General features: G+C 43.6%; 1 protein-coding gene across 7 annotated transcripts in view; it reads right to left on the reverse strand.

Annotated features, from left to right (window-relative positions):
• SLC4A11 (solute carrier family 4 member 11) overlaps positions 1 to 25,442 on the reverse strand; it is a 256,975-nt gene that overhangs the window by 32,674 nt on the left and 198,859 nt on the right. For all 7 annotated transcript variants that reach the window (XM_045018780.1, XM_045018782.1, XM_045018779.1 and 4 more), the window contains 6 exons: positions 17,548 to 17,673; positions 15,499 to 15,612; positions 14,292 to 14,424; positions 13,586 to 13,659; positions 2,699 to 2,951; positions 241 to 347 (listed from right to left, as the gene is read on the reverse strand). In XM_045018780.1, the coding sequence (XP_044874715.1) occupies positions 241 to 347; positions 2,699 to 2,951; positions 13,586 to 13,659; positions 14,292 to 14,424; positions 15,499 to 15,612; positions 17,548 to 17,673 (807 nt within the window). The remainder of the gene's footprint in view (positions 1 to 240; positions 348 to 2,698; positions 2,952 to 13,585; positions 13,660 to 14,291; positions 14,425 to 15,498; positions 15,613 to 17,547; positions 17,674 to 25,442) is intronic.

Here is a 25,442-nt window from a genome sequence, read left to right on the forward strand (position 1 = left end):
TAACGCACTGAGAAAAACTATATGCAATATTGTTTGATTCGGTGTTTGCATAAATTAACTTTTATTGACAGAATTGGAGGCATATTTATGCATGTGTGGGGCATGTAATTAAGAGACAATATACTGAAGAACTTTTGTATTTTTATGTTAATGTTCTTTGCAATTAACTTGTTTTCTTCTTCGATTCCATCTTAAGCGCCTTTCTCCTGGTAATTTGGAGGAGTAAACAAGTGGACTTACTTTCTATTTCCTTGAAGAAGTAGGAGCCTACGATGGAGAAGGTTAGAACGGATATGGGTAAGGCACAGTCGGACAGGATTTCGCGGACCCTTGCATGCAGATAGGGGCTGCAATTAAAAAAAACAAAAAACCAACAACTTTCTATTAGCATTCAACATACTCAGTTTTCCCACTATGACGGTAATGGAGTAATCATTCAAACCACAGGCAGTGGCAAGCTCTATACCGAATGCTACTTCAGCCCAGTGCTGCTATTGTTAATTCTTCACTCCCAATATTATTTTAAAAAGTCCGTAATGACGTAATGTACCTACCAGTTTTTTGAAAGCTAAAACAGTAGAATCTCCATTTATGGGAAATGGAGGCTCTGAAGTTTGGTGAAAATCACAATGAAATCCAAAAGGGAATAAAATTGAAGATTCAGGCTTTGAAAAACGTGCACAGTCCTCCAGAGCTGACAGCTAGCTCTTATTTCCAGTTTTTTTCCCCCGCAATGTGGCTTGTGTCTGCAATTTCCAGCTCCAGTATTTTTCCATTCTTTAACCATTCGAGTGGGAGATTTGTCAAAGACTCCAAAAGGAGTTAAAGCACCCAATTCCCATAGACTCTCAGAGAGAGCTGGGTGCCCAGCTAACTGCCTTTTGTGCTTTTGGAGGAAAGTGAGATGAGGTACTTTCCAGGAAATTATCATTTACGATACGGGAGTATATTTCTAGAAAGTTACCCCTTTTCCAGATCATTTAAAAAACAGTGAAGTGGCAAAATTTGCCGACCATACACAATTGCTCAAGATAGTTAAATTCCAGAGTAGACAGTGAGGCGTTACAAAGAGATCTCACAAAACTGGGTGACTGGGCAACAAAATGGCAGCAGAAAGTCAATGCTGATAAAGGCAAAGTACTGCACATTGGAAAATAATCCCTACAGAATGATGGGCTCTAAATTAGCTGTTACCACTCAAGAAAGATCTTGGAGTCACTGTGGATAGTTCTCTGAAAACACCCACTCAATGTGCAGTGGCAGCCAAAAAGCTAACAGAATGTTAGGAGACATTAGGAAAAGGATAGATAATAAAAGTCAGAAAATATTATAATGCCACTATATAAATCCATGGTACATCCACACCTTGAATGCTGTGTAGTTTTGGTCACCCCATCTCAAACAAGATATATTAGAACTGGAAAAGGTACAGAGAAGAGCAACAAAAATGATTAGGGGGATGGATCAGCTTCTGTATGAGGAGTGAGTCTTGGAAAAATGACGACTGGAGGCAATATTATACTGGTCTATAAAATCATGAGTGGTGTGGAGAAAGTGAATAGGGAAGTGTTATTTACCCCTTCCCATAACACAAGAACCAGGGTCACCCAATGAAGTTACTAGGCAAGAGGTTTCAAACAAACAAAAGGAAGTACCGCTTCACACAAGACAGAGTCAGCCTGTGGAACTTGTTGCCAGAGGATGTTGTGAAGGCCAAAACACAATGGGTTTTAAAAAAATCAATTAGATACGTTCATGGAGGATAGGTCTGTCAATGACTATTAGCAAGGATGGTCAGGGACACAACCCCGTGCTCTGGGTGTCCCTAGCCTGACTGCCAGAAGCTGGGAGTGGACAACAGTGGACAATGACTCAGTGATTACCTGTTCTGTTCATTGCCTCTGCAGCACCTGGCATTGGCCACCAATGGAAGACAGGATACTGGGCTAGATGGACCACTGGTCTGACTCAGGGTGGCCATTCTTATGAGATTAACTGGGTTTTAGCCACGCACTCTCCAAGAGAGTCAAAGGAAGTTTATATGACTGTCACAACACTTTCAAAATCGACTAATGTCTTAAAATGCCCAGCCAGACAGGGAAGCATGTCTTCCACTGATTAAACAAGATTTACTTAGCGTTTGCCTATTCGCTGAGCCGAGCAACGGCGTTCGTAGTGGCCAAGTGGAGCTCTCGGAGCCCACCGCTGAAGCTGGCTAGCAGGCAACTCCTCAACAACTTGTATCGCTGTTTGATCTGCGCTGCAGCTGCAGGCGACTGGGATTTCCTAGATTGCCAGCCAAATTAAGGCCTGTTCTTGTTCCCACTGAAGTCAATGGCAAAACTCCCACTAACTTCGCTAGGGGTATGTCTACACTGCAATTAAAAAAACCCGGCTGGCCCATGCCAGCTAGCTTGGACTCGAGGGCTCAGGCGAAGGGGCTGTTTAATTGCAGTGAAGACGTTCGGGCTCACACTGGAGCCCAGTCTCTAGAACCCTGCAAGATGGGAGAGTCCCAGAGGTTGCGCTGCAGCCTGATGTCTACCCCATTATTAAATGGTCTTTTAGCCCGAGCCCTGGAAGTCCAAGTCAGCTGGCCCGGACCAGCCACTGGTGTCTATTTGCAGTGTAGACATAACCTAGACTCAAGATTGGGATTTGAATCTGTAGAATGAACTCTAAGACTGAAGTAACTCACCTTTTCTTAAACTGATAAAGTGTATGACCAAGCCAAAGGGTTCCCAGCATCAACATGAGACTAAGGACAGCAGTTTCACGTCCATAATGCACGACCTCATTCATGCCCGTCTGATTCTCCAGCGACATAGACCTGCTCACTGATGAATTCATCAAGAAGGTGGTATTGATGCTGAGGCTTGGAATTACATCAGCACGTGTACTTTCCAAGTAACTGTCTCCTTGGTGCTCATGGTAGTAATATTTCTTAAAAACTGCACAAAACAACAAATAGGCAGTATTAACAACTTTCACAGTGTAGTCTCTATTTACCTGTAGTCACATAGGCGCCGACTCCGTGGGTACTCCAGGGCTGGAGCTCCCACGAGGAAAAAAAAAAATAATGATCAGCTCCTCTCCCTCCCGCCTGACACGGATCAGCTGTTCAGCAGCGTGCAGGAGGGACTGAGGGGAAGGGGAGGAGTGAGGGTGGGGTGCACTTGGGGGAGAAGACTGAATCGGGCAGGAAGAGGCAGGGCGAGGGTGGGGCTTGGGGAAAGTGGTGGAGTTGGGGCAGGGCCTGGGGTGGAGCGGGAGTTGAGCATCACCCGGAAAACACAGGAACTCGGCATCTGTGCATAGTCTAGTACTCTAATGGCACCATTCACACTACTGAAGGTAAGAGAAACTAGATCATTAGGAGTTTATAATTCAGTTGTGCACGAAACGTAGCTTGTTTTATAAATTTAAGAAAATAGTTAGGCCATTTGTAAGTCCCCCTCCACCCCGTTCATATTGTTACCTGGTTTTGCTCCATGCACTGAATCATGGCTTTATATGTAAAGAAGTAAACTGTGGCAATGTCTTGCTCTAGTATACTAAAAATATGCACTTGGCAATAACTGAAAACATCCAAGGCAGAGTATACTCAGGAAAGTTACTATTATGAACATGCAGTAAGTACTTTCCTACACTCACTAGTGCAAAGATGTCCAAGTTCGGTTTTATAGGACAGACAAATTAACTGGGAGATAATACATTTGTAAACATGCTCCAAAACTGAATTTGCAAAATGCATTGAGATATTATGGTTTACCAGGCCTACTGTAACTAGCTTAAAAATTTACCTCAATAAATGACAAATGCAAACACGCCTGCTATAACTATCCAAGTTAAATACTCTATAATGCTTCATAAGGTCCATAAAATACATAGTGAGGTAATCTACATTAAAGAGACTGCAGTTAAATATTTACAGAACCGAGTAGCTGCTGTAAAGATGCTATTCCAGTCTATAATTAAAATCAGAATAGTATTAGAGGAATACTTCTGGAAGGTTTGGCACTGGATGGGTCTGACCATACTTGATGGAAGATGCCATGGTCTCAGATGATGTGATGAGCAAGAGTCTGGGAAACTTATTAGGAAAAGAGGCAGCCAGGAAAGGGTGGTGGGCGAAGAGGAAGATAAAGACAGCAACCAGCCAGAAGGAGAGGAGCAATGGAAAAGGAAGTCAATTAAGGGGAGAGGTACATGCCAGCCACTGTGGAGAAAGGCAGCCAGCAAAAGCGGAACAGGACTTAAGAGACCTTGAAGTTGCGTGTCGACCTGGCTGAAATGTTTCCATCAAAAATAACTTTCAGCGCCAAAAAATTTATTTATTTTTTTTAAACCATAAACATTTTGGCAGATACTTTTCGTTTTGGTCAAAACTTTCCCAGGTTGATGAAAACCCAGAAAATGAAAGATTTGGGGTGATATTTTGGTTTCCAGAAACGGAACTTTTTTCCTGAAAATGGTTTTTAAAAAACACACTTTTTTTTCAGCTTTATGTTTCAGTTTTTCCACAAAAAAGATAAAGTTTTTATAGAAAAAAAAATCCTGTAAAATAGAATTGGCATTTTTTTGACCAGCTCTAGTTCCATAGGAGCGTGGAGCTATTTTTAATTTCTGCTTGAGAGCCTACCCAGATGTTATCATCACCCTCTTTTAACTACACTGCCAGGTTAATACTATCGCTATTACAGCAGTGCTTTGGGGCACTGTGCTGGGCACTGCTGCACAAACAGGCAGTGAAAAGGTTTCCCAAAGAGTTGACAATCTAGGTTAAGAAATGCAATAGGTGGATGAGGCAAAGGAGTGGATAAGGGATAACTGCAAAACAAGCAAATAGTTGTGCGATAACAGAGGTCTCAGTTCACTACCTGGACGTGTATTTTTAAAATAAGTTTCATGACTCAGGCTACAAGTAGCACATTAAAAAAAATCAAATAATTTGCATAATTCATGTTCTATCTGTTAAATTTCTCAGATTTGACATTGAACATTTTGCTTTTGTTGCTAGAATGACTTTCATTGTCAACTACACAATTCTGCAATGCAGCAAACACGGCAGGAGAATATTTATTACAATAAGTTTCTCTTGAACTATTATTACTTTTCTAGTGGCTTTAGGTTAATGCGGGGTAGGCAACCTATGGCGCGGTGCCGAAGACGGCACGTGAGCTGATTTTCAGTGGCATTCACACTGCCTGGGTCCTGGCTACTGGTCCGGGGGGCTCTGCAATTTAATTTAATTTTAAATGAAGTTTCTTAAACATTTTAAAACCTTATTTACTTTATATATAACAATAGTTTAGTTATATATTAGAGAGACTTATAGAAAGGGACCTTCTAAAAACATTCAAATGTATGACTGGCACGTGGAACCTTAAATTAGAGTGAATGAATGAAGACTCGGCACAGCACTTCTGAAAGGTTGCCAACCCTTGGGTTAATGCATACCTTATTTTTCTGAGGAACAGCATTTTGGGCAAAAATTGTCTTGCTAGTTTCCTTTTAATAATAAAGGCCAACCCTTTGGATTGGATGATTCTGAAATTTTGAACCATCACTGGAGTTTTCTTAAAGTAGAAGTCTGAAATCTGATTGGATAATGTACTATCTAGCCATTATATATCCTGGCAATGCCCAATACAGCCAGAAGTCAATGCCAGTGATCTCTCATGCACACTGCACGACCACGACTTCAGAAACTCGGCAGGAAAGTTATCAGAAAGGTATTAAATAAACACCTCGATTATAATACTTGGCATTTCAATAGCACATCTCCTCTGAGGAGCTCAGAATATTCTATTACATTAATTACACTTGCAACACCTCTGTAAAGTAGATATTGTCAGGCCCATTTTACAGATAGGTAAACTGAGGCACCGAGTACTGAAATGACTGGGCAGAAAGTCAGTGCAGGAGTTGTAAACAGAACCCAGAAGTTTTGACCTGCAGTCTACTGCTCTGACCATTAAAGGACACTCCTAATAATAGCAATGGCAATAATTCGAGAGGATTAATAGCCAGCTGGGGTTAAAGATCTCTAATAGCCTCAGTTATTCCCAACTGACTGTTAACCCGATGGAAATAAACGCTCTTCGCTTTGATAACTACTGACAAGGTTCAGATCCAAAAAGAAAAAAAGGCCAAGAAATTCAAAATAATGCTGATATTTTAAGTCATCCTGTTGGTCTAGTTACCATAGATGTTCTGGGAACAGTAAGTGATTTCACATTCGGCACTACAGTAATACCTGAACACAACAGAGTAGGTTTAGAATTGAGCATAGATCTTAAAATAAATTTCAAGACTGTTACTGATTTGTGTCACTTCACATTTTACTTAAATGTAGCAGTTAGATTATATGTATTCACTTTGGATTAAATGTTGGGGAAATGTAGCTGATTTTTCATTACTTATTGTAATGTGTGTTCTGATTGGAATGATTGGCAGTTGGATAGATCAGTCTGCCATGTAACAAGGATTTAGTGTTTAATATTCAGCTGCTGCATGCTAAGCAGTCTTTTCAGAGACACTACAGAACAGCTGAGTTCTTTTCTCTATTGAATTTCTGCAAACACTTTAAAACTAGAACAGGAGTACTTGTGGCACCTTAGAGACTAACAATTTTATTTCAGCATAAGCTTTGTGGGCTACAGTTCACTTCTTCGGATGCATAGAATGGAACACAGCATCTGAAGAAGTGGGCTGTAGCCCACGAAAGCTTATGCTGAAATATATGTGTTAGTCTCTAAGGTGCCACAAGTACTCCTGTTCTTTTTGTGGATACAGACTAACACGGCTGCTACTCTGAAACTTTAAACTAGCAGGTTGTATACTTTAAACTGAACTGTCCTAGAAGGCAGTTTAATTTCTAGTTCCTCTGTTCCCTCTAGTTCACCTTTGTTGTTTGCTTCAGCTGTTACAGAACCGTTTCCTGCAGAGTGCAAATGTCAAGATCAAACAGAAGCATGGCTCAGGTGGTTGGGCCATGAGTTGAAAACAACTGTCACTAGGATAGTAAGAAGAATGCATGTGTTTGAATGACTATATGTGATAATACCTCTCTCCCTCATTTCCTGCATATTTAAGGATACCTTGCAAAGCATATATAAAAGCAACATGGCTTAGCAAATTAAGGAACAAATGTAATTTTCCTTGGGAGCAGTGTGTCCCCAACACAATGCTTTTAAGGTAGCAGGAATGGCATAGAAGTGTAGTGTCTGGCCAGCTGATGTGTTATGCATGCAGAAAACTTCTGATCTCACCCTTCTGATCTCCCTAACCACATGACTACTGGAGTACTGTGTCCAGTTTTGGGCCCCACACTACAAGAAGGATGTGGAAAAATTGGAAAGAGTCCAGCGGAGGGCAACAAAAATGATTAGTGGGTTGGGACACATGACTTATGAAGAGACGCTGAGGGAACTGGGATTATTTAGTCTGCAGAAGAGAAGAATGGGGGGGCGGGTTTTGATAGCTGCTTTCAACTACCTAAAAAGGAGTTCCAAAGAGGATGGATCTAGACAGTTCTCAGTGGTACCAGATGACAGAACACGGAGTAATGGTCTCAAGTTGCAGTGGGGGAGGTTCAGGTTGGATATTAGGAAAAAACTTTTTCACTAGGAGGGCGGTGAAGCACTGGAATGGGTTACCTAGGGAGATGGTGGAATCTCCTTCCTTGGAGGTTTTTAAGGCCCGGCTTGACAAAGCCCTGGCTGGGATGATTTAGTTGGGAATTGGTCCTGCTTTGAGCAGGGGGTTGGACTAGATGACCTCCTGAGGTCCCTTCCAACCCTGATATTCCCTGATTCTGACTGTCCCTCAATAATATGGTAGGCAAAAACTGACATAGAAAGGTTAAGTGTTTTGCTGGGGTTATGGAGCAAGCAGGAGTCAGGATTAGAACTCTGGAGCCCCTGGATCCAGGTCCTGTAGTCCAGAGTCCATGCAGCCTCTCATAACCCCCGGGTATCATCACTCGGTCAGTCCACAGGAGAATTTACAAAGGATCAAAAGGGTCTGTAAAAGCCTCATTTCAGTGATTCTGCCCACACCCTTCCAACGTTCAATATGGTATACTGGACACACGTGTGGCTTTTTCATACTGTAGCAAAATCAACCCATCTCAGAGGAGGCATAGCAATGGTGAACCTAAATATCCAAGGAGACGGGGAGACAGATATTTGGAAGAGTGTAACAGGCTGTACTTAGAAAGCCAGTCATGCTCATGGAGTTGGGCAGTGAGGAGCATGGCAGTTTTAAACAGATTCTAATGCAGAACATCCTTTAATGTGAAAGAGCTGTGCTCCTAAACGCCCATGGCCCATGCTGAAAGCTGACCTTGGGATGGTCTACATCTGCTATAGGTGGGGCTAGTAGCACTGCCCAATGTTAAAGTTGCCTGATACCACCCCATTATAAGACTCTGGTTTCAGTTGCTTATAAAACTTTGCCAAATGTTAACCATTGGGGCGGAAACTTTAAACGTTGCTTGTCCGCATCAGGCTGAATTTCTTTTGGAAAATTTCAGCCAAAATGGTTCAGCCATTCTGAGAATGAGGCTAGGGGGAAAAATACATTTTGTTGAACATTTACTTTGAGAAGCTCTAGCGCCCCCATGTTTTGGAGCAAGGACTTGAAGTGTGGCAAAGGATGTGCCTTTTGGCATCCCTGGGAAAATCTGCCTAAATTTGGCCAAGTTTAAAAACTGCAGTTCACACGTGCTAAGTTGAAATTTGTTTTTGCTTTGTGTATAAATTCCGTGAAGATTCCGTCTGCGTTGGGCATGCTCCAGCCAGGGGGTGAGCAGGGCTTTCCCTGCGATTCTAGTTCTGGGCTGCTTTGGGCCAGGCACTCAACTTGAGAGCAGGGAGCATGCCTTTCCTTTACTGTCAATGCCCCCTCTCCCCCGCTGAGCCCAGACAACATGGAGGAGGAAGCTGCCTGCTTTGAACACAGAAGGAACAAGACACAGACCTGCAAAGGAGGGAGCAGGGGGAGTAGATTGGGACCAGGGGACAAGTAATGAAATAACAGGCACAGGAGTGCAGTCAAAGGGTTAAAAGACGGGAGCCTGACGGGGACACCAAGCAGAGAACTCCAGACAGCGCCCACTGCTCCTCGAAGGTGTCAAGGGAGCCAGTGGACGCCACCCAGAGGAACTCTGCCCGGATACATGAACGGAGAGAGGATCGGAAACAGGCCCCACAGTCACAGAAGTCTCCATCGGCCAATCTCCTCTGCCTGGTTTTATAGATGGCCATTTTAGCCAGGGCTAGGAGGAGGTTGACCAGGAGGTCCCGTGACTTTGTGGGGCCACGGATAGGGAGTGCATAGAGAAGGAGGTTGAGGGGAAAAGTGCAGCCAGAAATGTAACAGAATATTCGTGAGGAGCCGGTATAGGGGCTACAACCTGGCACCTTCCAAGTAAACGTGCGCCAGAGTCTCCCTCATGCTGCAGAAGGGGCAGGTGTCCAGTATAGGGGTAAATCGCACCAAATACAGGCCGTGCTCACAGCCCCACAGCTGATATCCCCGGCGGGCCTCGGGACCAGGGTGGAGTACAGGCTGGCCCACCGGGGCTTCTCATCCTCTAGAGGTGGCAGGAGGTCCCGCCACTTTGTGTTGGGGCAGGACTTGAGGGTGATGAAGTGAAGGGTGTGGAGCATGAGCGTGTATAGATGCTTCCGTGGCGCGGTCCGGAAGCAGACCGGCTACAAGTTGTGCAGCCGGCTCACAGAGAAGGGACGGGGGCAGGGTGGCTGGGTCCAGGTGCCCGATGAAAAGGTCCAGAGGGCCTGGGGTGGGCGGGGGGTGCCCTTGTGCAGGACCTGGTCGAGGTAGGCCCGAGCAGTGGGCAGCAAAGTGGTCCTCACCTCCTGAAGTATGCGCTGGGGAGTACAAGGCCTGGAGAGTCCCATACGCCAAGCGAGCGTCAGGGGATCCAGCTAGTCTCCCCGGTCGTAATCCAGGAGGTCTCCGACTCTGGTGACTTCTGCCAGGGCCAACCTCTGGTGCACCGAGGGGGACTCCGCCACCTGCGCATGGAGCTGGGGGTTGTGTAGCAGGGGCTCCGTGAGGAGATCTGCCCCCTCGGTGGCCACCATGGACATGGTCGCTGAGAACAGTTTCCAGGTCCAGAGGTGGTCCTGGTAGAAGACCTGCAGCCCGGAGAGGTCTCGCAGAAGACCTCTCAGATTGAGATAAAGGACCTGCTGGTCGTATCGGAGCCCTCGGAAGCGGCGCAGGAAGGCATGTGCCAGTACTCTCCGTGCCGGACTACCTGCACCATAAAGGAGCTTCTGCAGGCCTGGAGGCGGAAGACATGGACCTGAGTGTGTAGGCACTTCAGACTCTGCCCTCCCTCCTCCTCTAGGGGCAGGTGGAGGACCCCTGCAGAGACCCAGTGCAGTCCTGGCCAAAAGAACTCCAGAATCGCCGTCTGGAGGTCGGCCAGGAAGCCCGGGGCCGGGACCAGGGTGTTGAGCCAGTACCAGAGCATGGACAGGACTAGTTGATTGAGAATCAGTGACCTCCCCCAAAGGGCACCGGAGTAGTCCTGTCCATTTCTGGAGCCGCTCCGTCACCCTGCCCTGGCAGGGAGAGTTGGGAGGGGTTGGAGATTGAAACAGAAAACGAAGGGGAGAGAGAGAGACTGGGAACCAGTGGGCTGGGATGGCAGACTGGAACTGGGAGTGGCTGGCCAAGGAGACTGGGAGTATCTATCAGTGTATCCCATGGGGAGGAGCCAGTTTGCAGGGGGAGAAAAGGTATTGGCTGGGCAAAGACACTGGACAAGAAACTGAGTGGATAACAGCACAGATTGGATGCGGAACTCAGAGAGAGCCTGGGACTGGAAGCAAGCAGGGATGGGGAATGTGGTCAGAAGAGGGGATGACTGGAGGCTGGGAAGAGACAGATTGGATGAGGAGCTGGTGGGGAGGGAAAGTCCAAAGGGGTGAGACTGGGATTTACTGGGCAAGGAGACTGGCTTGGGGTGCGAAGCCTGAGGAGTGGAGACTGGGACTGGTTAGATGAGGGGATGGGGAGCAAGGGATGGGGGAGAGACAGTAGGACAAGGACAGGTTGGAGAGGACAAAAAGGGCAGAAGAGTCTGTGCCCATTAGATCACTTCCCCCCCAACGCCTGGAATGGAACCTAGGATTCATGACTCATCATTCCTCTGCTGTCAGCAAATATCCATGAACCCCCTTTAGTTCTGATCCACATAGAGGATGACAGCTACTATCAGTTACTCCATTAGTTCAAGGAGCAGAGGTGGTTGGGTTTTTGGTTTTATTTTTGATGGGGACGGGTCTCAAGGGTGTCCTGCATAGAACTGGAGTCTATCCCTGCGTCTGTCAGAGTTTCTGTGTGATGCTAGTCAACTCACTCACAACCAAACATTCCACTGGTGATCACTAATTGCACGTTCCTCGTTTTCTGGGTGATCAGCCCGAGACGCTAGAGTCCGATTTGCAGAAGCGCTGAGTGCTCACAGCTGCTATTGACATCAATGGGAGCTGAGCTTTGAACACAGAAATGCTGTAAAATGCTAAGTACTCTGAAAAATCAGGTCCTTGGCATGAAATCGGGGACCCAAAAATAGTGGATACTTTGGACCTCAATCTCTCTGTGCCTCAGTTCCTCATCTGTAAAATGAGGATAGAACTCTTTAACACTTGTGAAGCACTCGGAAACTACTGTTATCAGCACCATAGAAAATGGCAAATTAGTAATTTGGTCTTCAGAGCAGGTTGAATAATGTGCAGTAAATAAAGCCTGGGGCCACACATTGTACAATGAGGAGGAAAAAAATACAGAAGAGCTGATCTTTGAGTGAGCACAACCCATCCTGTGCTCTGAATGAGGCCGGGGGCCTATCGAAAAAGTAGTCTGTGGTCATGCAATTGAAGACTGTATCATAATGCATATGCACAAGGGGCCGAATTAACACTGCTCAAGCAACCCTAATTCTGGCATTTCCTAACTTTTCAGTGCTTCATTTTGCAGCCTGAATAATGTTTCTTTTAAGTAGTTTTTGAGTGTGCAAATAAAGAGCAGAGCCTGCAGGTTCTAAGAACTACAAATCACACCATGGGACCACCTTAATTATAAAGGATTCAAGGCAGCAGAACTCAAAATCCCTTTCGCCCTGTTAGTATCAGGAAAAAAAAAAAAGGCGGCGGGGTGGGGGAAGGGCAATAACATTAGCTAATCCCTCATTCAAAGTGTTTTCAAGGCAAGGCAAAAGGAACACTGCCTTTAGCATGCAGTTTCTGCAAGGAGCTTTCATCTTTTTCACTAGGAGGGTGGTGAAGCACTGGAATGGGTTACCTAGGGAGGTAGTGGAATCTCCATCCTCAGAGGTTTTTAAGGCCCACCTTGACAAAGCCCTGGCTGGGATGATTTAGGTGGTGTTGGTCCTGCTTTGAGCAGGGAGTTGGACTAGATGACCTCCTGAGGTCTCTTCCAACCCTAATCTTCTATGATTCTATTTTGTTCATGCCCCATCCTGTTGCCTGCGTCTGGTGAAGGTAAAGACTGCAGGAGCTTTTTTACTCTTACCCAAGGTCAAAACACTGCAGAGGTGTACAGCAGAGAATCCATGAACTGTGACTGGTTTGGCAGAGAGACCAGAAATGCTTCCTTTAGGTGCATCCTGACAGGCATTTGCTGCAAACCTGTATGCTTCCCTTTAAGGAAGCTGGACTAGTATGGCAGCTCATTCTGAAATCATCTGTAAGGGTCTCTCTTCGTATATGGCCACAGGCGGAGGGTCTTTATGTTACCCAGCAGTCTCGTGGTGCCTCGTGTATAGAGGGCGCTGGGGCACCGCGCAGTTAGGGTCTGGCTGGAGGTGAACCCTGGCGGTTTTCAGAGGGGCTGGGCTCGACCTGCTCCACATGGCGCAATCTAAACGGTACCTAGTTCGTGTTGAGGACGTCCCGTTTCAAACAGGACTATGTTTCAGCCCGGGCACAGACTGCCAGGACCAGCTTTCACATAGCCCAGCACAACTGACGTGGGCTCCAGAACCCAGGTTGCTTACTCAAAGGGTTACGGTTCTTTCCCTCCCTTGTTATGCTCCACTTGCCCCAAAGTTCACTGTGCTATTGATGGCGGAAGGGAGGATGAATCTAAAATGATGGCGAATTTTTGTTGAACAGGGCTTTGAAAGAAAAACAAAACGGTTCAGAAAAACGTATGTGGGTGGCAAGAAGCAAAAATTTCTACAGTGTCATTAAATTGCACCTTCTCCTTTCGATTTTAGTCTCTGATCCTAACAGAACAGCTGAAACAAGAGCATCTATAATACAGCCTACATATCCAAAACAACACCTTGTCATGAATCATCTTCCCAGCAACACAGTTTAGAAAAACTGAAGACCCTTAATGAATACTTAATAGACAACAAATGCTGTGTATACTGCAAATCACATTTTGCTGGGAGTTCTATAGCATGGTTTGCATTGAAAAGAAACTGCATTTAAGGTTGGAACCTACTTATTTTCTTTCTACAGCAAAACTAAGCATGGATCAGAACTGAAAACCACCACCTTCTTTCAGTGCTTACCTTTAATAATCCCTTTGAGTGCATCAAGCACAAATGTGATCGATATAAAAAGTGCAATGATTTCTTCTGTTGATCTACAAAAAAAAAAAGCTCCCATGGATTAATATGGTCAGAGTGACAAAGTCTGAATACCCCCGAATATATTAATATACTTGTTATTTTATGAGGCAAGTGCACAGATTTTAGTTAAACACTGATGTGGGTGATAGAACTAGCAAGTCTTGAAAACATCTTGCAAACAGAAGTACTAAAAACTGGAATGAGCACATGCTGTCCAAAACCAAAACTCTACATTCTCAGTTGAGAGTATTCTAGTTTTGTAACACACATCTTGTTTACATGACATTTAGCTTGCTGAAAGTGGGGGTACGAATCTAGAGTGCACAAGCCTGCTGAAGACAAACGGTCCCTGCAGACTCTGCTGATGCATATTAACAGTTCATTAATGTGCTTTGATCTAGTCCTCTTTGAAACAGGACTAGATCAAAGCTCATTAATGAATGAATAATGCACATCAGCAAGGTCCACACCGAAAATCAGTCCATGGCAGTTCATACCCCAGCTTGCTGCAAACTAATTGTTCATGTAGACAAGCCCATAGATTTTATAGCAAGTTCACAATTAGGAACTTCTGGAACGTATGATTTTCTGTTTGCTGAATAATATAATCAAAATGGAGCTTCCCTTGAAAAAAAGCAAGAGGTACCTTTTAAAGAGCTTCATTACAAGACTGAAGTTAAAGAGAGAATACAGCACAAGAAAAAAACTGTTCCACAGTCCAATCCAGGCGTAGAAAGCACTAAAATCCAAGCTGTAGTCATCACAGATCCCTCGGATCACTGCAACAACAGTAAAACATTCAGTGGTGGATTCACATTTTTAAGATTTTATAGCTAAACCATTCAGGTTTATGGAGTTTAAGGTCACAAGGGACCATTAGATCACCAAGTCTGACCTGTATGTCACAGGCATTAAATTTCATCCAGTTACCTGTGTACTGAGCCCAGTAACTTGTATTTGGCTAAGCACTAATTTGTTCAAATGCAATGAATGGGCAATAGTTTCGATTCTATCTGTCAACACTATGGACTGTTCCAAATCTAAAGGGAGGTTTAACACCCACAGGAAAGGAAGGGAGAGAAAGAGAGAGAGGTCCTGCATTACATATCTTGACCATTTGGCTGCGGTTGAATTTTCTAGGTACCGTGTAACCAAATCTGATACAACACATCTTAACATTCCATTGGTTCTTGTTAATGAGCACTGGTAGCACAGCATAAGCAGAGGACCAGTCAAAAAAGCAGTAACATCATGTCAGTACCAATATTTAAAGAATGATACCGGGGCGGGGGTGCTCATTTGAAGGTAGCCAAGCAGTATCTCTCTAGTGGAGAGCTAAGCCACCAAACCATCCCACTGTAATTTGACTTATTGGACCTATAATGCAAATACTGGTGAATCCAACTTATCCCTGTACCTTCAGCTTTAAAAAAAAAAAAAAAGAGCTACTGTCACCGGTTACCCATTACTGAAAATCCACTCATCACACCTCATCAGGACTATATATTCAGGATGCATATTGCAGTCCCTGATCCTCAATCATACAAATATTTATTCCCAAGTGAGAACAAAAAACATCCCATGGACATTCAATTTTATTCTCATTAAAAAAAAATCTGTATTTTTTTTAATTTAAAATTATTCTATTAGAAATCTCAATGAAACAACACTCCCTAGATCCCTTTTGCAGGGCTGAAAGCAGGTCTGTAACGTTTAGCTTTGTGTAGCTGTACGCCTACGATAGATTTAGTTAGTGCAGCTGTAAGGAAGGCAAGGCTCTCCGAGAGTGTCATCTCACCGATTCCGAGTGCAGTATGATCGCCTCCATCCGCAATATGCTTTGGTAAACTTACCATTGATGTACAAGGCTAAAGGAGCTGTGGTTAAGAGTACAACTAGCGGCTGCCCTGAAAACAGAGCATAAAGAAGTCCACCGATACACTGGCCAACAATTGTCTTCTGCACATCTAAAAATAATGAAAAAGTGTATTTTTTAAGCCCACATATTTACAAATGCACTTCCTACTAAGGGTCTGGCTACACTGCAATTGGCTCAGGCAGGAGCCTGGGCTCTGGACCCCACGAGGAGAGAGGGTCCCAGAGTCCAGGCTCCAGCCCGAGCCTGAAGGTCCAAACCACAATTAAACAGCCCCTAAGCCTGAGCCCCGTGAGCCCGATGCAGCGTACACATGCCCTTAGTGACAGGGGCGGCTCTATGTATTTTGCCGCCCCAAGCACGGCAGTCAGGTGGCTTTTGGCGGCATGCCTACGGGAGGTCCGCAGGTAACGCGGATTCGGTGACATGCCTGTGGGAGGTCCGCCGGTCCTGCGCCTTTGGAGTACCCGCCGCCGAATTCCCACCGAAGCTGCGAGACCAGCGGACCTCCCGCAGGCGTGCCACCGAAGGCAGCCTGACTTGCTGCCCCAGGCACGCACTTGGTGCGCTGGTGCCTGGAGCCGCTCCTGTTTAGTGATCAGCAAGATTATTATTGCGCTAATGTAAACCACCCAAGTCGTGAATGCCAGCCACTAACAGCACATACTGAGAGCTAGACTATTCAAACAGGGGCCTACCCACAGATAGCAGCTAATGCACAAAGGGCACAATCATTACTAGGGAATTCAAATCGATGGAACATAACCAAACTTACATTAACAGTCTAAAGGGAGACTTGGGATCCCAGGCAATTGCCCTTTAACGTGCGGAGCAGAGGGATTTTTTTTAAATCAGTGGGTCTCAAACTTATTTGATTGCACCCCCCTTCTTTGTGTCTGTAATCGTTTGCGCCCCCCCTTTACATACATACATACACACACACACACACACACCCACCCATTGCTGGCCAAGCAGAGGGTAGAGCCGTGGCTCCTGGCTGGGTGCACAGCTCGGAAGGCAGTGCCACACCAGCAGCAGCGCAGAAGTAAGGGTGGCAATGTGAAAAGTGACATTTGTCAATATCACTTTTCAGCAGACAGCAGACTTAGTGCCCCATTGCCAACCTCACTTCTGCCACCCTGGGGCCTGGGGAGGAGAGGGGAGGAGAGCCCAAACCCGGGTAGTGGGGTTCTGGCTGTCAGCCCAAGGCAACGGGGCTCTGGTTGTCCCCTTTATCCCTTCCCCCTGATTCCCCAGTCCGTATGGTCCTTCTGCATGAGCTCTGGCCTCCTGGGGCTGACGGTCCGAGCCGCCCAGGGCCGACAGCTGGAGCACTTAACAACAAACAAACAACCACGTGCAGCTTGCACTTTCCTTGACACATTCCTGCACCTCCCTTGGGAGGCACACCCCAGAGTGAGAACCACTCTTTTAAAGTGAAGCAAGGAGCAATTTTTCATACATAAGTAGTAGACAAAACAGGGCTGGATTCTCATCTACACTAAGCTGCTGCTGAATTACAAGCACAGTATCAAGGGGCCTCAGTGCAAAGATGAATCAGCCCTAAGGTGGGGATAGGTTGGGTGATACTAAAAGAGTAAGCAAATGTCTTCCACCAGGCTAGTTATTTGTATTATAATAGCCACCCCAAGCCCCAGTCAGGAGCGGGGCCCCATTGCATTAGGTGCTGTACAAACACATAGCAAGTGTGGACTTACAACCCTGTGCACAGGATTACCTTTAGTGTCATCGCAACACAGGTAGCACAGAAAACAATATGACGTCTGTACTTGTCTACGCACCCAGGGATACCAGAAAAGTTTGTATATAGATACAGATTCGTTTTTCTAATCTATTAAGAGAAACAAGGTCGGAACACAACCGTCCATATTGTTACTGGAAAAGAAGTCATTACCGACGTCTCCTCCACCAGACCTTATTTCATTATTTCCCCCAAACAGACATAAAGCAACCCTCATTTACAGACAGGGAGAGGATTTTAAACCAAAAAGAGTGGTAAGCTCACCAATAACTCCTCTTGTGTTTTCATCATTTAGGGAACCAAATGCAATGGATGGCAGGAGGCAGGCAAAATATAAAAAGATCATCGTTGTGATGTATTTTCCTATGGCCTTGTTATTCCCAATAATCCCTGAAACAAACCAAAAATAGCAGTATTAATAATCAACAGCACAGTTGATTCTATGGCATTAAAACATCACTCAAAGACAGTCACACAGATCTTTAGTTATTGGTGACAATAATTTAATTGCTAAAATGAAAAACTAGAGATGTAGTCTGCATCCATTTAAAAGATACAATTCCTGATGGTGTTTATGCCCAGTTATAGTACAAAGGCAAGCTATGGAAGATAACCCATAAGTAGTGAACATAGGTATGAAAGAATGTTCAGTGTTTCAACCTGAAAAGCTACCTTCATTAAGGAAACTTCCATTTCTGTTGAGGTGAGTTTTTTGTTTGTTATTTACAAACTATATTTGATTTTTCATTCTGTTCCCTGGTCTCTAAGAAATATCTGTAAATAATTTCTAAATGGGAAGTGACTTAGGTGAAGGAAGCTGAACCAGTTGGGATAAACTAACAACCAAACCTCAAGCCAAAGGTTTATTTGGAGGCTTGAATTTTTTTTAAAAAAAGGTAAATTATTTTTCATTTTAGCGCACTTCTGCACTCCCATCTGGGACTCATTGTATTAATATATGGCCCAAAGATATTAACATAAATCCAATCACTATCCAACATTAAAAAGCGTTAAACACGGTTTGAGGTTTGGTATAGAGGCCCCCTCAGCCTGCTTAGTACCTAAGCCAGCGCACCATTAAAAATCCGTTTAACATTTTGTTTAAAAAATAAAATAAAAAGGGAAACCAGTTAAATGTAAATTGAGTCTGACTTTTTATTTTACCAATACCCCTTTCCCTGGAGAGAGTCTTTACAGGGGAAAATCCCTTGCCTGACAGTCTCTTAGGTGGTTTTAAAGATGGTAATAACTGTCCTGGTGGGGAAAAGAGAAGATGTTAGTTGAGATGGAGCCGCTGTTGTACGTGCTCTTGTTAAAGTCCAACCCTGTTTTATCTCTGCTGGTGTTTGGGATTCATCTGGAACTGGTAGGGTTGAATCCATCTCTCCGGCTTGGTCTAGTCAGGACATCTCTCAGAATCAGGATGATGAAGGTCCAGGGTTCCCAGGAAATGGTGGGGTTCGCAGCCATGATGGTGAAGCCTGCTTCAGTAGCCTCTGTCTGTTCTTCCTTACTTCGTCCTCCAAAAAATCTCTTTCAGGACCCAAAAAGAGAGTGATGGGCGAAATACCCCATCTCCTCATTATTTTGTCCTCCAATTAGGCCCAATACCTGACACACCCATTTGGGTTAATTAATTTCTGGTTCCACGGCTTCTTGTTTTACCAAACATGATCTTAACACAGTCCTTGAAATAAATCACCATTGCCTTTTTGTTTGGACTAATTTAGTCTCTCTGTCTGGTTTTCTTGCATTTGTTGACAACATTCAATATTGAAAACAATTTGACCTATTTTTCCATCAACATTTGTTGTTATAGGTTATTGTAACATTTTGTCAACTTTCACATTTTTTTTTTTTTTTTTTTTTTTACACTGTTGAGCTTACAATTAGGGCAACTTTATCAAAACAGGCCAAAATCGGAAGTGTCAAAATGCCACCCGATCGGCTGTTCTAGCAGACAGACGTTCTAGCATCATCAGAAACAGGAAACACTGGAAATCTCAAGAGAAAACATGTTTTTGTTAGACCTGCAGCCTAATTTTCCAGACCCAAGAAGTCTGGACAGCTTGGATGAAGATGAAAGCAGCAGCCACATGTTAGGGGTTCTTAACTAAAAATCAAGCATGTGAACATTTTGTGATTTGTCCTTTGTTAGTTTCAACATGCTAATCAATTGTCTTCTCAGCTCCCAGTGCCTTTGATAGGAAAAATAACCACCAGGAACTACACTGTCCCAGACAGAAATCTGATAACGTTATAGGCTTGAATAATTAACACACGGGAAAAAAACATAGTTTATTTGATTTGATAGTTTTACAAAAACAAGTGATACAATACAAGAATGACTATGTTAAGGTTATACGCAGTGTTGTTTTTGCTGTGTTGGTCCCAAGATATTAAAGAGACGAGGTGGATGGAAGTAATATCTTATATTGGACCAACTGAACGAACTCTCACAAAAAAAAAGATAAGACAAAAACACTATATCACTTGTGGGCGAACACTTTTCACAAAGCGATCACTTGGTATCTGACCTCTTAGTCCTTGTCCTCAAAGGAAACCTTCAGAAGAAAAAGCCTGGGAGTTTAAATTCATAACTTTGCTAGACACAAAGTCATGGTCTTAAGAATAAATACACTCGATTTTTGGCTTATTACAACAATCGGTAACCCGCTAACCCCCCCTTTTTTGTCTTATGACTGCAGAGGTGTTAATGGGTCACTTCACTTTGAATGGTTCCTTAGATTAGAATGTGTGTTAATTACTTACGCCAGACAATCTGCTCCACCTTGTATGTAGCTGTGTCACTCTGTATACCTGTCCCAGGCCTGAAGAAGAGCTCAGAAGCTTGTCTCTCACACCAACAGCAGATGGTCCAATAAAAGATATTACCTCACCCACCTTGTCTCTCAAGGGCATGTCTATACTACAGCCTCTGTCGGCAAAATTTTCATTGCTCTGAGGTGAATATTCCACCTCCAAGCGACACAAATTACACCAACGTAAGAGCTCCTGCGCACAGCGCTATGTTGGTGGGAGAGCTTGTCCCGTCGGCATAGAGGGTCTTCAGTTGTATGTATAGACATGGCCTAATGTCCTGGAACCCATACAGCTACAGCAACACTGCAGATCCATTGAGCTGCTGTTTCTTTCTGCACGTACAAATAAACCATGTGTAAAATTAGCATTTTTAACGTCAAATACTTATCACAATGACATTTTTCTTTTAAGTCAATGTCTGATGAGAGATTTAACAGGTTTATTTGCAGCCCAGAAACTGACCCAGTCCACTTCATCTGAAAAAAATGCAGGATGCATCATGACAGTATATCATTTGGAACAGCCTAATAAAACTAGTGGAAAAACAAGCCACCTTCCTCTGACTGGGCAGTGTACATTTGCAGCACAATCAGCTTGCAGTCCAGCTGTGAGATTTGAGTGCTTGACTGTTAGAGAAGCTGTGACTTAAAACGAAGTTACAGCTACAATTCAAACTGCCAGCGACAATGCGTATTTGTACAACAGCTCTATTTTTTGTGCTCTACCATTTCCACATATTCAATTATCTGTATTCAGGTTAAAAGAAAAAATTGCTATCTGACTTTAAAAAAAAACAAACATACAGCATCTTCTGGAAAATGCACGGATTAGAGTATTGTTGGCCTCAAATTACTTGAATATTCATGTTTAGAACATAATTGATAAAAAGGCTCAGTCAGAGGCTGACACACTTAGACCTATTAATTTTACATTTATTGAATAAACTTGAGACATTCAAGGAGCTGTGTGAGTACAGCTATTAGTAAGCAAGTGTTCCTTTCCCATTGTATTAGCTATTGAATAAAATCAGCTGAAAAGTTCAATTACACTGATGTGCTTCATAGACAAATCCACATCTTTTAAACCCAAGGCAAAGCATCAGTCATGTTTAAATTAGAAAAATACTTGGCAGATGATATCATGTGAGTCATTCCTAAAGAAGGGCACCATATACACACTTCATGCTGCAGTGCCACATTAGAGAGATTTTTGAACTGTATTATGAATTGTTAGGTTAGATCTGGCTTTCTGATCTACCTCTCAGATCCATCCCAATTAAGAACAACACAATTTCCCTGTAATTTGCGGGAAGAGTGAAAGCAAGAAGTGAAAGGAAGACGCGAGTCCACTTTGTATTCTTGAAGAGCACAGATGGCGAGAATGAAGAATTCCTTTTTCCTTAAAGGAAGACTGCTTATGAGAACACGTTCTTTAAGCTGGAGCGCTCTATATTCAACCGATTCTTTCTTGGGCAAAGGGAAAATACACTCAGGTTCAGGAAACTGAATTTGAGAAAATAAAGAGAATGCTCAGGGGGATTCTACCAACTTGGTATCTTGTATTTCTTTCAGCTATTTATTATTTCCTGCAGACTTCTGTTCACTTAGGAGGATGTATATTCACACACATCCATATTATTTAATAGGCTTCACTTTCAACAAGAGGGGCCCAAGCTATGCATGGAAATGCCGAGAGTCTGTACAGTTTGGCACTTGAACATGGCCAGAGATGGGGCTTTAGGGAGGCAAAACCCATCAAGCGCTTAAGGCAAGAGAGCAAAACAGTCAGATCAGGAGAGTGGCCGCCTATTTAAGTGCATGTGAGTATTTACCAATGGGGAGCTGCAGGCTCAAACTGCACTTGCAGGCTGAGGTGATGCACTGGTCAGTTAAGGCACTTTTCACGTTTGCAAAACACACCCTTTTCCAACAAGTCAGATTAATTATAGCACTTAAACTAATCTTTTTACCTTGAAAAGTTCTTTATAAACATCTTGACCCTGGTGAGTATTACGGTACCTCACTATAGCCCTGATCCTGCAAAACACAAACACATGCATCATGCGGCTCACGTCTGTAGTCCTTCAATAGGACTTGAGCAAAGTTACATGTGTGCTTAAGTGCTGTGCAGGATCAAGGCCTACGAGGACAATCCTACTGATTTCAACAACAAAACTTGCATGGTGAGTCAAAACATAAGACGGCCAGACTGGGTCAGACCAATGGTCCATCTAGCCCAGTATCCTGTCTTCTGACATTGGCCAATGTCAGATGCCCCAGAGGGAATTAACAGAACAGGGAATCAACGAGTGATCCATCCCCTCTTGCCCATTCCCAGGTCCTGCTCAACATGAGTAAGGTGGAAGAATAGGGTCAACAAGAATTAATCTCAAATCCCGTGAGACAAGGAAACTGAAGCAATGGGAAGCTAAGCGATCATCACAAGGACAGAGGGTCAGTGTTACTGCAGAGAACAAAATCCAGGAACACCAGTATCTTACTTCAGTGCACTGGCTTTCATTTAGCTGATGAGCATTGTACATCTTTAAATTGTTTCAAAGTTCTCTCTTTGTATTGCACTGGTAGAATAAAATAGCAAACCACAAAAAAAGCCATTATACATAAAAAAACATACTGAAGGAATGGAAAAACATTTACACATTCTCTACATTCTTAAATTTTATATATGATCAAGAGAAAACAACAGGGTGGGTTTTTGGGGGGGGGAAGGAGGGGACGGGGACGGACATAGGCAGTTTTCGCAAAATCTGTATGATTTCATCAGGAATTTAAGCTAAAGTCTTCCGAATTTTTTAGGGACAAGTTCAGCAATGGGAAATTCTGTATTTGGCCCTATTACTTTATTATTTTTGTACATACTGGTAAGTCACAAGGAGAGTTACTCAAATATATCAATAAAGTTATTAAAAGATAACTGCTGCTGCGGGACCAAAGTTTATAGAAACCAAGCAAAATCCCATGAGCCACACTGCAAGAACTCAACAGTTCATAGCTCACCGTACATTTCATTTTACTCCCAGTTTTAAAGGACAGTTACAAGTGTCCCAGTCATTTGCATAATTCGAGTGTATCAAACCCAAGTGCTTCAGACAAGAAAGACAATCTCTATACAAATCATACACACCCCTAGAATCCTGCTGTGACTTCCTGGTTCCATTGACGTCAAAGGTGCTAGGATTTCACCCCTAGTCTTTCTGCCACAAAAACACAAGCCTCTTATGAACTAAAGCATTCTTCTTTAGCTAGCACTAGCAGATCCCTTATCTTCACTGTGAGCACAAAGCCACTAGGACAGCAAAAAGCCCCCTTCCCCTGCACAGTTATGACATTCCAAAGACAATTTAATGGCTGGTCTTGTTGGTCTGTTCATACATTGCTACTGTGCCTTCTGCTCAGACTGCATTCTCTACTTCCTCAATAAAAACAATGCCTTCTCTGTAACGTGAACCTTGTGGCTGTTTTAGTTTGGCTCATTCAAATACCCCATTTGCAGTACCATGCTGCTTTGAGATGATTCAGAAACTTCATGGTCTTGTTCTCCTTCCAGCCTGGTGGTTTGTGGAAGATGCTCACTGTTTCTCATCTATTTTTCATCCCATGTATTCTTAAAGAATTACACCACTGAGTTCTTGATTGTTGCAAGAATTTCAGCCGCTCCACCTATATTCTGTACAGACTGCATCATTCATGTTATTTCATAAATGCTAAGTATATTGATGGTGCAGTGCTGAGAATCATTGAACGGAGTTTCAGCTGTGACCACTGCTCAGACAAAACTTCTCTGCTTATTTGAGCTAGTGATGCGCAGTAAGGAACACAAAATAAGGAAAGGTCCTTGCCTAAACTCATCTAACACATACTTACTCCTCTTTCATGGTGTTCCTGCTCTTCACCGATTTTTAGCACAAACTACAAAAATATACTACAGTCTTTATTTATAGTAGAGCTCACCAGAAAACACAGTTCCATTGAAATCAAAATGCTTTTGCAAAATGTGTGTCATTTTGGTGAACTTTTGTTTTGGAGAGAAACTCAGGAAAAAATTCTGACAATATAGAAAATTGGAACAAAATGTTTGATTTTTTTAAAATGGCTTTATATTTCAATTTTTTAAAATTTTGTAGAATAAAAAATAAAAGTCAAAATCAAAACAAAGTGTTATGATTAATTAAAAAAAATTAAAAATTTTCTTCACAGAATTTCAAAGTTTTCAGATTTAATTCCAATTTAGAATGAAGTCAAATTTTGAAATCCTTCACAAAAATGGAACTTTCACACTCCACCTAGCTCTCATTTATAGACATTTGTATAGCACTCCCTGTTGTAGTCTCTGTGCCCCTCACAAAAGAAAAGTATATACATACACATACACACACCCCCCCACCTCTTGAAGCCTCAGCTCTATTTCATTCTATTAGGCCAGTTCTTCACAGCGATAGGGACTAGTGGTAGATTCCTTCAGTGCTCGGTGCCATTGTTATATGGCTGCTTTGGGGAAAAGTTCACTTAAGAGGTGTGATGTGCAGCATGGTATGCAGGGGAGAGATTTTGGGCTCAGTTTTGTCTGCTGCCAACGTTGGTTCCATCCTAGGAATTTTTCCACTGAAAACTCTGTTCTGCCCAACACAAAAGAAACGTGGGATCTGTCAGCTGATGTCACAGAGTAGCATAACACAGTGCGGAGGAGAGAGAGAGAGATGGTTCTGGGAAAACAGGGTTCAGAGCCCAGTCAACGTTCTTAATGTGAGAACAAGGATCTTGAATTGTATTCAGAATTCAATTTCCGTAAATGTAGAGTGGAGAGCATTAGGATGATGGGTTCCTGCCTGTGTGCTACCCCGATGCAGTTACAGGGTGGACCTTGAGTCATCCCAGGTAGTGTGAGCAGCTATAGTCTAGCCTTAAGGTGACAAAGGCATGGATCATTGTAGTAAGCTACACACTGCATGGTACTCCTCCAGCACTTTCCATCCAAGGCACTCCGCGGGCTTTACAAATGCTAATATTATCCTCACAATACCATGTGAGAAACCAGGCATGGAGAGAGGGGGAGGGATAGCTCAGTGGTTTGAGCATTGGCCTGCTAAACCCAGGGTTGTGAGTTCAATCCTTGAGGGAGCCACCTAGAGATCTGGGGCAAAATCAGTACTTGGTCCTGCTAGTGAAGGCAGGGGGCTGGACTCAATGACCTTTCAAGGTCCCTTCCAGTTCTAGGAGATTGGTATATCTCCAATTATTACCTTAGATGGAGTGACTTGCCCATGGTCACACAGCAAGTCACAGGTAAAGCTGGGGTCATAACTCTGATAATTTATC

The sequence above is a fragment of the Mauremys mutica genome, chromosome 5, assembly GCF_020497125.1.
Source record: "Mauremys mutica isolate MM-2020 ecotype Southern chromosome 5, ASM2049712v1, whole genome shotgun sequence".
NCBI classification, from domain to species: domain Eukaryota; kingdom Metazoa; phylum Chordata; order Testudines; family Geoemydidae; genus Mauremys; species Mauremys mutica.